The sequence below is a fragment of the Clarias gariepinus genome, chromosome 12 (assembly GCF_024256425.1).
Source record: "Clarias gariepinus isolate MV-2021 ecotype Netherlands chromosome 12, CGAR_prim_01v2, whole genome shotgun sequence".
NCBI classification, from domain to species: Eukaryota; Metazoa; Chordata; class Actinopteri; order Siluriformes; family Clariidae; genus Clarias; species Clarias gariepinus.
The window spans coordinates 12,749,821-12,763,399 of record NC_071111.1 but is presented as its reverse complement, the minus strand read 5'-3'; the positions used below and the strand labels follow the sequence as shown (position 1 = coordinate 12,763,399).

Below are 13,579 nucleotides of genomic sequence, written 5' to 3'. Positions count from 1 at the left end.
TGAATGCCAAACCTTAGGAGAGATCCCCACAGATCACTGATCAACTATATGAAATATAAAAATTAGATAATATCTTATAAATATCTTATGACAATAAAAATCCAAGTGTTCCTGGACAAATTGTGAATCGAGTTTCACGTTTTATACAATTCAGTTTAGTTCAGCAGTTTTAAAAAACAAAAGCATAAAGCATAAAACAATTTCTACACTCAAATCTAGTGTATAAAAGTGAAGTTATCCACAGAAGAGCATGAGAAAATGGGGCATAAACAGTTTTTGGGAAGTGCAGTTTTTCGGGGCATGTACATGGCATCATCAGCAGCAATCCTCAGGCTATCCCTGTGGAGCTGTTCCCAGTGGCTGTGAGCCACACTCCAGGTGAAAGTTGTGCATTAGGATGGGCCAGGCTGGTCTGGAGGGTCAAGGCCCCCAGGGACAGGCACCAGCATCACAGACAGAGAGAGAGACTTTGGCTGTTGCATGCTGGACTAATTGGAGCTTGTTTATGCACCTACTGGAACATCCAGACAGCAAGCCGTTAAAATAATCCAACTGTGAGATAAAAAGAGCATGACCTAGTTTTCCTGCATCAGGTAACAGCAATATATTTCTTATATTTCTACACAAGCTTCGAATAAAACCGTGGTCATTCTCTATTGCGCATGATGTAACTGGTAGGACATCCAAAGTTATTACATTACCAGAAAGCTTGTGTCCGTGTCAAAGTGTGTGTTTGATGGACTGGTGGAGTCCTGCCCTGGCCCGGTGTTCCCGTGATGGGCCCTGAACCTGACAGGGATGGAATGGTTCCTAAAAAGGTCATTTAAAAAGTTGCCTCGAGCAATAATTGCCATCGTACAACACAATACTTATGGGCATGGAATGTGTCTTTAGAAGTGTGTTTGTATACACAGAAATATACAGAATGAATGTCTTTCGCATAATGTTACTAAACCCCAGCACGAGATCCTAAAGCTGGGTTTTCTAATAGTAGCTGAAACAAGTGGCCTGACATTATCACGATTATGATTTATGCACGTATGAAGGGATTCGCTGACCATCGCTGGATTGTAAAACTGTGAAAACTTCTCCTATCTCTATGACCTTTATCCCAGACGTCCGATTTGAATCTGTCTTCTCTTTACTTCCCTCCCTGCAGACTCTGTAGCCAGTGCTTCTGGTCCTCTTCTGGTGGAAGTGGCCAAGCCTCTGGGCTCCAGTCTGGGAGTAGCTCTGTCTACCTCCATGTACTGCAACAAGCAGGTCATCATCATCGACAAGGTCAAGCCAGCCAGCATCGCTGACAGGTAAATCCTCAGTCGCTGTTTCACTCCCGCTCGCAGCCTCCCACGTCACGTCGTTGTCACCCGACACGGATAGACGTGGCGGAGAAATGCAGACTCATGCACCTGTGTTGGACTGTGAAATTTCTGGAGAGATTGCAATGCGTAGTGCTAAGCGACTAATTAAAGAAATTCAATAACTCATCTTCTGTAGAGGCTGCGAGAAAGCCTGTAAGAATAATGAAGATGGCAGATTGCTGAGCGGGTGAAAGCTCTAGTGTCTGAAATGCTTTGGATGATTCAGGCATTTGTTCCCAGGAGGAACATTAACGATAAAGCTTTGTAGATAACGGATTATCATACTCTATCAGACCCGACACAAAAGTTTTATGCAATCTTTCTCTGCATTACTGAACCGATATTTTATAGATCTTTGTGTTTAACCGAAAGATGACTTGTTTGCCTGATTTGGTGTACAGTTCAAAAGACACGAAGTGACGCAACTGTTTTCGTGTAGGTGCGGGGCACTGCATGCCGGTGATCATATCCTGTCAGTAGACGGCACAAGCATGGAGTATTGCACGCTGGCTGAAGCCACACAACTCCTAGCCAGCGCCTGTGAGCATGTCAAAATGGAGATCCTCCCCCATCACCAGACTAGACTGGCCCTTAAAGCCTCAGATCAAGGTAAAATACACACACACACACACACACACAGCGCCCATGTTACAACAAATCAACTAACAAAATCACTGTTGTCATTAGCAGGTACTGTATACCTGATTCATTAGTATCAGTCATGTAATGTTTCTTCCAATAACATGCAATAACATTTGTACTGTACATGCCTCTGTATTTCTGCTTGTTCGTGCACATGCAGGTATAAAATAACCTCCCAAAATCATGTATCGAATTAGATTTTACCCAAAACTTGAGTCTCTTTCAATCAGAAATAAGAGCCAGAAATACAAGCCAGTATTACAGTTTAAGTTTTTCATGCATTTTTATTAACTCACCCGCAGCAGCATTTTGTGTCACCAGTATTAAGTGATTTAACATATCTTTTACTACTTAATACCCAAATAATTTCCAGGAATATTTGCAACCCTGTTATTATGCCATGTGTTCCGATTGGCTGAGAGCAATGCAGTGTGTTTTTTTTTTTTGTTTTGTTTTTTTTCCTGTTTTCTCTTCATAATTTAGTCGTGTCCAATTCCTCCTTATCACTAGGGGACTCCCACATTAAGGCTACTACAACCACTCAGTCTATCGATAGGCCGAAGACTATCACTTGTTTCCTTGGAACCATGTGAGGACAGCCGAACATATCTTGTTCGCTCGCTTACGCACCGTTGGTAACAGACTCGGAGGACAGCGCTATCCGCTTCTTCCGCTTGTGTGAGCTCACAGAGGCCCCTGATTGATGTAGGAGCACTAAGTACCTCTCATCCCTCCCCTCTGTGAGAGCTCGGCCAATCAGCTCTGTCTAGACCTCCAGCTGCATCACCCGGGAATCGAACTTGCGTTCTCCACTGCGCCACTCGGAGGCCCTCAGTGTTCAGTCTTTGTTCTTAAGTCTTCTCAAATATTTCATAAAGCACCTATTATGTGCTGTTCAGGTATAAATCGGTCAGTTATGACTGGCGAGAGCTTTACTGTACATTGTCTTCTGAGTGGACGGCTTGTTCTGATTGACCGCCCGTCTGTTCCTATTGGCTGAGAGCAGTGGGGTGTTGAACTGATTTAACAAGTTGACCATTTTTTAAGTTTGTATAATTTTATAAAACATTTGGCAAAACCCACACCTCTACCGCTCGATTACTAATCAGTCATTACAGTACAGTGTGTTCTGGTTGGTTGAGATAAGATAAACCTTTATTCCTCCCATAGTTGGGAAATTTCTTTTTCTCTGTTGAGTGTGTTCAGTTGATTTTATTAATCATTTCAAAAAATGTTGGTAAAACCTGCTGGTTACTAATGACTCATTAATCAGTTCGTAATCTGCACACAACTTGGCAACACAAGTTTTGCGCTGGATGCCCTTCTTACTTTATGTAAACCCCCAATTTTTCTAACCAGGCTTGGGACTTTTACTGTACGCAGTTGCTGGGTGGTACAGGGTGCGGGAAGGGTTAAGGGTGTGTGACGACCCCTTGACGGGAGCAGCCAAAAGACCAAAATAAAAAAAAATACTCATCCGTCATTATCTTATTGTTCCACTTACATGCAGTGACTTTTGCCCTTCTAAAATCCTATGTCTGTTTTAGTCGGAAATACGAGGCGATATTACCATTTCATTTGAAACTTCTTCAGCTCATATGGTTTTATTAACACACCCACAGCCCTGTTTTTGTGTAACTAGTTTTAAGATGATTGCGTTTGCTACCAGACACAAATAGTGCCCTCCTCTTCTAACTTGTTTTCATGCCGTAATACTTTCCTACTCTGTAAAATGGCTTCTTATTCATTTTATGTTCCTCGAACATAAGGTCTACTATAACAAAGCTATCTAGTGCGCTCTCATTTCTTTCGGCTTGAAAATAAAAATAAAGTGCGTGTTGGAAATCGTTGCATATACATAATGGTTCTTTCAGGGTGTTTCGTTCTTGTTCTTTTTAAATTAAGTTAGAACATCAAGGGTTACCAGGGGTCATTGGTTCAAAAACATTTAGAAATTGTGTTTTGATACAAGTTTTCCAGACGGCTGATGCTTACCTTTTTGTGCCCAGGTATAAATAAGTATGCGCCACACACAATGCTCCAGATATTTACACTGCTATGTACCTTACCCTGCACATCCTCTCTCTCTCTCACGCATCTTTTAAAACAATATCTGTGTAAAGTGTCTCCCTCAAGCACAATGCCATCCACCCATCTAGAAACACACAACTAATGGTCCAGAGTGGTCAGACAAGATCAGGCTCTCAACAGACTCCTTCATTTCAGGTCTCTCAGCCCTGCAGCAGTGTCTCCCCTCACTCTTTATTCCTGTGTGTCCATGCTCGGGTCCTGCGTTAACACTAAGATTAACTGAAATCTGCCCCCGAATGGATCGATGCTCATGCAGGATGCAGATCTCTGAACGCAAGAGGTCCTGGGTCGGGTGTCTGCAAATTTTTAACTGCTTGTCAAAAAGAAACAGTGCGCCATGATTGTCTGTAAGTGTTGTAACGACCGAGCCAAGTCAATGGCGGTCGAATTATAGGGCAGCGGGATTTCTGGCGAAATTGCTGTTTGTCACTGATCCATAAATTAAATTACACATTAGTCCATACAAGCTCTTATCCAAAGCATTAGCAGACATCATTTAGGAATAAAATGGAAGCATTTTGTCACTAACATTTTCAGTCAAGCTAAATGCTTTCCCCGAAAACATGCTTTTGTGTCGTGATTTAGCGTTGCTTTTAGCTGCTTGTGTGTTTATAGTTATTTTGATTTGAGTCATAAGTGCAATAACTGAAATCGAAATCGTCCAAGTAATTTAATGAAAAAAAAAAATAAGGTCATGAAATAAGGTTATCTAAAAACTTCGCATTGGTATCACTGTTATTCTGTTGTTCATTTTGCTTCCTGCATTATAGTCAATAAGAACTCATACTGAGTGTTTCTGGGCTGCAGTTGAAACTGGATCACTGTTGGATTGGATTTGTGTATATATATATATATATATATATATATATATACTTTATGAATATAAAAACATAATTTAAAATATTTTTTTTTAACAACAGATCCCAATACAGATGTGAATATTAGGCATATTTATTATTTTTGATTTTACAGGGTATTTGGTTCAGACAGGACATCCGGTAGGGGCAAGATACAATGAATAACCTTATTCATTAATAATATGAACAAGGGTTAATCATTCATCATTAGTAACTGCCTGGTTTGGGTACTAGTAGTTTGAATCAGTTTGCTAGTTTGCTTGGAGTTAAGGAAAAGACATTAGTTAGATTGTGAGTACAAACAGGTGTAAAAAATTATTAAAATATAAAAATAATTATATATATATACATTTTTGTTTACATATTGAATGAAGACCAGTTATGGACATTCTAGTGTTTTATTACAAAAAGTTAATATTCAATGCTTTGCTGCAGCCTGCTTTTTAAGGGACAACTACTTGAGGCTTAATGTGTCCTTATTTAATACTCCTATAATATAAAATTATATTCACTAACATATTTTATAGCGTGGACGTGTTAACATGTTTTAATGCATGTTTCGTTTTTTGCACTATTAGCATTTTGCTCAGTTACTCAGTATTGGATGTTGGGATCAGCTTATAGTTAAAGCTCTGATATTTCAAAATTTAAAAAATAAATAAAAATAGGATTAGAACATCACTAGAGGTAACCATCAAGGCAATCATTGGATGTATGATATTTAGATGAAAGTGCCCCTTGTGTGTGTTGTTCTGCATCATACAGTACCATGTTTATGCTGATGTCTCTCTTCCTCTCCTTGTGATCAGTTAAGGTGCAGAGGAGCAACCGGCCATTGCCCTGGGAGTCCGGCACAAACAACAACAGCAACTTCCTTCCCTACCAGCACTATAACACCTACCACCCTGACCAGTCCCGCAGCCAGAACAAGCAGAAATCTCCGAACAACCCTCGTAATACCCCATTCCTTTCTCCTAAAGCCTACAGTACAGTATATCCCTGCATTTCTCTTCACCTTAACCTCCCCCCCCCCTCCTGTCTGAGCTTTTCTTTTTGCATGGACATGTGTGTCACATGGCTTGTATTTGTATTAAACTTAACATGTGTTCCAAAATACAGTATGAATGATACACTTTAGACTGTGCATTTAAAAAAAAAAAAAAAAAAAAAGTTGACAATGAAGGTGGTCTGCCGCAGCTTTAATGCGAAGTTGAAGAACATTACAGTTGATTGATTTCCGTAACTGCTAAGCCTGGCGGTTTTATGCTACAGTACTGTTGAATTCTCATTTCTTGTTTGTCAGAAGGTGTAGATTAATTTTTATAAAACAGTTCTAGCACTAGTGGAGACTGTAACACAAATCCCAATGTGCTTATTCTAATGTTTTTGTGTCCAGCGTAGCAAACTAAAGCTTGGCCTGTAAGTTGGACACAACACCTGAAAAAAAAACCTGAAAAAAAGGTTTAAAAAAAGTTAAACCATTTGCAGTCATGGATGTGGAATAGGTTTCTCTGCCTCCTGTGTCAGCACTTTGTAACAATCAGAGATACACAGATCATCCATAACATTAAAACACTAAAACATCCTGTAAGTCATAAGGTGGAGCCTCCATAAATCTGAATATTGCAGATGCTCAGTTAGATTGACTTGGCGGCCAAATCAGCACCTGGAGCTCTGTCATTTTCCTCAAACCTTCAAAAATTCTTGTTTTTTTTGTAGTATGGCAGGGTGCATTATCCTGCATAAAATAGTCACTGCCATCAGTACATAGCATTAACAAGAAGGTGTATACTTGATCTGCAACAACGTTTTGGTGGTACGACCCAAAGTTTCCCAGCAGACCATTATCCAGTGGATCACACACTGCCTCCAATGGCTTTTTTTTTCCCCTCATAGTGCATCCTGGGTACATATCCAGGGGTAGCTCACTGGTTAAGGCATTGGGCTCCTGATTGGAATGTTGTGGCCTTGAGCAAGGCACTTTACTCTGAAACGGCTAGATGTGTACTGTATAGTAATGAGATAACAATGTACTGTAAGTTACTCTAGATAATGACGTTTGCCAAATACAATAAATATAAATGTTTCAACACTTCCCTAGGGAGGAGGCACTCAGACTGTCACTTTTTTTCAAGAATTCATGCTACATTAGTCCTTCTGTGGGTTTGGACCAGGCAGGCTAGCCTTCACTCCCCAAACGCATCAGTGAGACTTGGGTGCCCAAGATCTGTTTTTATTTATTTATTTATTTATTTATTAGAGATGTTCTGGCCTACAACTATTGAGTTTTTTCAAAAGCAACGTACTGTATTTTTATAGTTACTGTTTAGTTAAAATAAAATGAACTGGTTAAAAGTCCTACTATCACTTAATTATAGCACTATAATTATTTAAATGTTTAATAGATATGCTATAAAAAAACCTATAAAAAAAGATTCACTATGCATATGACAGCATATTTGGAGAGGAAAAATATTGTTTTAAATAATATGTTGCCGTTAAAATATGTATATTGTACTTTTAAATTGCGAGTGGGGCCGATGTCAGAACTGCTGGTGTAGGAAGTTAGTCATCGCCTTCTGCCCTGATCACATTTGAGATTTCATCTGTGCTGTGGTATAAAATATATTTGTCTGTGCTTGACCTCTGTGAAATCATACCGTACTAAATTTTTTTCTCATTCGTTTGTAGCTTATGTTGTTGTTTTTGTAGGCTTGTCCCATTGCTCGGAAGGAACTAGAGCGGAACCAAATTCCTAACTCCCTTTTTGTCCATGAAATGCACTGAGGCTACAGAATGTTTTGCTCCTCTTTATCTTTCTCATCATTACCGGTCCTCGTTTGTGCATCTGTTGACATAACTGTGTTGCCAGAGGCAAGCGCATTAAGGCAAGGTGGTGTTCAGATCGAGACGAGCAAGCCGTCACCGAGCTATGTGCGGCGCTCTTAAGCAGCGATCGCTGTAGTAGATCTCTGAGGAAGCTTGCCAGGGCTGCCGCTGTGACACCATAATGCCAGACACTGTCTGCATGCCTGTGATCCATGACTCCACATGGCCTAGCGTTAAAGAACGAAGTCATGGATACGTCTTGAAAGCCTTAAGGGGCTTCCGAGGCATGCAATGATGGTAATTGATGGTCTGAGCCTCATGTTTAATAATAGGCTAATAGGGGGGGATGATACAACACTATCAAGATGATCCATTTCATATGAGCCATTTAGTCATTCTTAACACTCCTCCCTAAACGCTGCTCTCTCAGTCAATGTTCTTGCAGATTTAAGGGCCGCCTTACCTGAAACGCAGGCTCTGGTGATTATAATCAGCTCATCACTATAAATTAAAGCTGCAGGAGTTGTATTGATTTCATGCATAGCTCTTTTTTTCATTTCAAGGACAGTGTGTGCATGCTCTGACTGCTCTAAAATCCTCGGCGTGCATCAGGGCTAGAAAGATGTGCCACTTCATTGACTAAATTACAGGCACTCATGAATAGTTCACTATAAGCTGGCTGATGCCAGTAAGTCATGGGCTTTTACTCACATGTTCACGATGTGTGTTAAAAATGAACTCGGGTGCTTCACTTAACCCTTTTAATCTTTTTTTAGTGAAACTTCACACGCCACACTATTCGCCAACAGCTTCATGACACTAATTTATGAACACGTGGATTAGGGTGAAATCATCCGTTGCAAACCGCACTTTGGATCATTAGAGCTCATTGGCTGGCTTTAAAATTTCTCCCAGCTTTGTGCAGCTTAGCGGCTGTCTGGTAAAAAAAAAAAAAAAAAAGTGTCTTCATGTGGCAGGAGAAAGCAGCTGTGGCAACCTGCTAAACACATGCATGTTCTGTTTACTGTAGATCCTTAACAAAATGATCATGTGTACAGAATATGAACATAAAGTAAAATACACTGCCCCGGATCATAGCACTGCCTCCACAGGCTTGTACATTGTGCACTTGCTTCATGCACTTTACCGCCATACAGCTGTTTTGGTCCAATCCTGTGAGTCCTCATCACACTGTGCATGTGAAAATGATGTTACTTTGATTATTAAACATTAGGGTTCAGGAGTAGCTCAGTGGTTAAGGCATTGGACTACCGTTCAGAAGATCCCAGGTTCAAGTCCCACAACCACCAAGTAGTCCCTGTTGGGACCTTGATCAAGGCCCTTAACCCTCAACTGTACAGTATTTACTACAGGGTTGTTAACTCAGGTCCAGTCATTTCAGATCTCCTTCATTTCTTTCACTGCTTAATGCAGGCTAATAATTGTCACCTTTTGAAGTAGTGTTTTTTTTTTGTTTGTTTGTTTTTAGCCACGTAGTATATAATAAAAGTCAAATCAGGTCCACAGTGTAGATAATACCGGTTTCAAATCTAATTAAATTGTATATCTATAATTCAAGTCTATAACAAATAATTGTGTTCCTTAATATTCACTTCCAACTGGTCAAGTCAGTTCTGTAATGCTTAATGATTTCTTGTGTTTTGTCCTTTTGCATATGCTCCATTTGTTTATTTTCCTTTTCGCATTCTCTTTCTCTCTCAGCTCTAGGCTCATCTTTCTCACCCACCTCCATGAGTGCCTACAGCTTGAGCTCCCTGAACATGAGCACACTGCCTCGCAACATGTATCCCACAAGCCCACGCAGCACACTGATGCGGCGCAAACTGAAGAAGAAGGACTACAAGAGCTCACGTAGGTTTCCCGCTCTGCTCTCTTCAGCCGTTCCCGAAGTCGGCTCTCGCGACTCTGTCTCTTTGTATTTCCCTTCGATTCCAGATTCTGAGTAATTAGACCGATCGTAAATCGTAAAAAAAAAAAAAAAGAAATCCTTGCGAAAAGTTGTGGCTGATGATGTAGTTAAGTTCACTTGGATGGTTTTAGGCTACAGCATGATGAATGTAAAAAATAGCCTTCATTATGTGCTAGGCAGTAGGTCTGGAGTTCAGAAATGCCCTCGCTCACCCATTTAAGGACTTTTTCAATTTCTCCGAATGGCTGAGGTAAACATAAATAGCTGTATCCTATTGATTTCATGCGACCCTCCTGTAATATATTAGGTTCACTGTGCTGGCTTTTTTTCAGGTTTATTGCTTTTTCTTATGTGCCGAGAAACGTGTTAAACACAACGGTGACTAAAACTTGAGTCCATGAATAATTGGGAACCAAAAAGGAACGACCACTGCATGTTATATTTTCCAACAAAATGTTCCACGGTTTCTGGATCGCCCAGTCATGGATCGACATTCCTCCTCGTATACTTCATAGAAAAAGACCTTCGTAGCATAAAGCAATATATTATTACGTTAAAGTGGTTTTGTTAGTAATATTAAAGCAGTCAAAGCTGGTGAAAAAAGTGCAGTAAATGCCTTTGAACCTCTGCACCTCGACCCGCTGTTCACAAATAACCATGGAGGGAAGTGGAAAACCTTTAATAACAGGCTGTTACGCGCAGTTATACATAGATCCTTATGTCTCTGCTTCTGCACTGCATCATTTAAGGATCTCAACAATGATTTCCATTAGGATTGGAATGTGAATTTCCTCATAGCACCAAAAATTTAACTGGTTAAAAAGAGAAAGAGTCTTATGTGCAACGAGCAAAAAAAATAATAAAATTAAAAAAAAAAAATTGAACGGAAATGGAAATATGTGTAAATGTGCAAATTGATCAGTTTGGATCAAATAAGAAAATTAATTGCTTATTAACATAATTATTAATATAGGACGTCCTTGCTTGAGATTTATTGGTGATTATTTGGTGCTAAACATACTGTATATTGATACCCATATTTAGCTTCTGTAAGGACTATAGGAAGAGAGAGAGAGATTTCATATGACTACATTTAGTATTCTGCTCTTGGCTGTAATACCCCATGCCGTGGAGCGAGAGGAGGGAAATGACACCTCTGGCTAGCCCATAATTAGATCCTGTAAGATATGTCAGATTGTTCAGTGAAGCGGCCTGCCTGGCACCGCTCGCCCCCTCCGCAGCAGATAATTACCCCAGCCACACAGTCGCATCTCAGACAGCTCTTTCTTATCACTAAACTTAGCCATAAACAGGAAGCCGGGATGGAAGAAAACAGCAACACTAATCGCTAGTCCTGATGGAAACAGCGTGCTGTCAAGAGGCTGCTCATCACTTCTTTATGGTATTCCTTTTTTCCCTTATTTTATTATTATTTTAAAAAAAACATTTTTTTGGGAACTCCGACTGCAGCCTAACTTGTCGGCTAGATACCGATTAAGAAGCGAGAGGGGGGCGTGGGAGGAACATGAGATTCACAGCAGACGAGTGGGACTATCCTTTCATTATTCTCCGAGGGCATCATTAATTCCTTTGTAAATGAACAGGTTGAAACGATGCCGTTTACTGCGTGCGACCGCTCAGGTCGTGTAAACTGTCAATCATGTAAACGGTAGCGAATCACCGTTGGAACGTTTTTGATTTCTGGGTAATTGTTCTGAATACACAATTTATAATGCGCAATCCATAAATAATTACTTGACAGTTTAGTTGTTCTGGCTCATTAATTCAGGATGTGTTGATGCCATGGCACGCAGCTGATAAAAAAAAAAAAAAAACAGCAACAGAGCGGCTGATTCTCCAATTATACAGCATCAAGTTCCCCAACACTGGAGGACTCTTCTAAAGTCTTATAAAATTTCTCGCAATCAGGAGACTTGAACCGAGTTCTGCAGTGTTTGCGCATACAGGGACTCGCATAAATATTCACTCCTTTTGTAGCATTAAAACTTAATTGGGGATTTATGTCACTCATGACTGTTTTTATTTGTAATTTGAAAAAAAGAAGAAAAAACACAGCATCAGCTTTTTTGTCCATGTCGAAAGTTTGTTTTTAATTTCGGATTGTAGCACTTGAATTCGTTAAAAAGTCCAAGGGGAAGGCCCCCGAGTGGCACAGTGGTAAAGCACTCGCCCGATCATCCATTCCTGGGTGATGCTGTAACCACTCGCAGTCGAAGGCCTAGAGAGAGCTGATTGGCCGAGCTCTCTCAGAGGGGAGGGATGAGAGGTACTTGCGCTCCCACATTAATCACAGCTCTACAGCCAATCAGGGTCGTCTGTGAGCTCGCGCGCGCGGAAGGAGCGGCTAGCACTTTCCTCCGAGTGTGTTACTCCGCCCCTAACGGTGCATGCACAAGCAGTTCGAAAAGATGCGGTCGGCTGGCGTCACGCGGTTCTTCGGCATTCCCGACTGAATGGTAGTAGTAGCCTTAATGTGGGAGCCCCCTAGTGACGGGGAGGAATTGGCCACGACTAAAATTAGGGAGGAAATCTGGGAAAAAATCCACAAAAAAAAAAAAGTCCAAGGGGAGACCCTTAAGGCAAAGCAGTGACGCAAATGAGCTTTTTACTCTAGAAGCCAGGGCAGGTTTAATCCCAATTGAAATTGGCTAAATAAAACAGTCACGTGATAGGCAGAGAAGGCAGGGTAAAGGTTAGTGAGTGACGCACATCACAGTGCAGCGTAAAAGCAAAGCCATGTTTCCCCGAGAGCTAGTTCCTGCTATAGACGTTTACTGTCGATAAATAATGAAAATCAACAGCAGCAAAAACACAAGTCCCTTTCCTTACACTTGGATTGTGTCCAGTCTTCCCCTGTTAATCCACTTAATTATTTAAATTATTGTTGTACGTAGGGAATTGAGCACGACGAAAGATTGAATAATGTATGATCTGCTTGAGAAAGCATTCTGCTGAATTCCTTGCATGGCTTTCCGAATAAAAAATAAAAAAACACAGATGTGTTATTTAGTTCTGTACACTGTCTGTCCAGGTCAGGTCATCCTGTGATCATGTCTACTCATTATTACTGTATAAACACAAGCTGTTGATAATAGTCATAGCCATAGCCAGTGCTAATGTGTGCAGAAGTTGAGAAAGCAAGAGGAACAAGAACAGCGAGGTCAGAGAGAGAGAAAGAGAGAGAGAGAGAGAGAATGCAGAACAGCTAATTCATCATTTTAAACCTGGGCTTGATTGACATTCCCTATAACAGAGTTGTGTAGGTACTTTTATCGAAGGCATCTCCAGAGGCTCTGTACTCTCCAGCTCACAGGAAGCCAATAAAGTGTGCTGACACTTTGTTTCCAACATGTCCACAAGCCTTTCAGACGAGAAGAGACACTTTGTGCAAAGTCACCCATCACACAGTCCTGACACAGGCCAGTCATGATGCAATAAGAGACAATAAAGGTCACACTAGTCTATTGAATAAACACACACAGTCAATAAGGTAGAGTCGGGAGAGGATGTACTGTCCTTTCCCAAAGCTTTTTATATAAATAAATGTGCGCACACACCCACGGACACACACCCACACATCTATTCCACCTCAACAGCAGGTATATTAATAGCCCGGTCTTGCACAAAAGATGTTGGCCTCATTTAACCTGTTTGAATTTATCATCTCATTAACAGCACCTGCATCAGCTGAAATCGCCGTTATAGTAGAGCGAAAGCATGAACTTCCACAGGGTTGTTACCGCCAGGATTTAGGTTTTACACTCCATCTTAGGGACAACCTCGTAAAATCCAATCTACTGCCCCGTGAGCGTGTCGCGCTTAATCATAAGGTTTTTTTTCTTTCTTTC

General features: G+C 40.7%; 1 protein-coding gene across 9 annotated transcripts in view; it reads left to right on the top strand.

The window, feature by feature from the left end:
• Nucleotides 1–13,579, top strand: part of grip1 (glutamate receptor interacting protein 1) — a 308,087-nt gene that overhangs the window by 245,505 nt on the left and 49,003 nt on the right. For all 9 annotated transcript variants that reach the window (XM_053508660.1, XM_053508663.1, XM_053508664.1 and 6 more), the window contains exons 8-11: nt 1,160–1,307; nt 1,801–1,970; nt 5,761–5,904; nt 9,503–9,652. In XM_053508660.1, the coding sequence (XP_053364635.1) occupies nt 1,160–1,307; nt 1,801–1,970; nt 5,761–5,904; nt 9,503–9,652 (612 nt within the window). The remainder of the gene's footprint in view (nt 1–1,159; nt 1,308–1,800; nt 1,971–5,760; nt 5,905–9,502; nt 9,653–13,579) is intronic.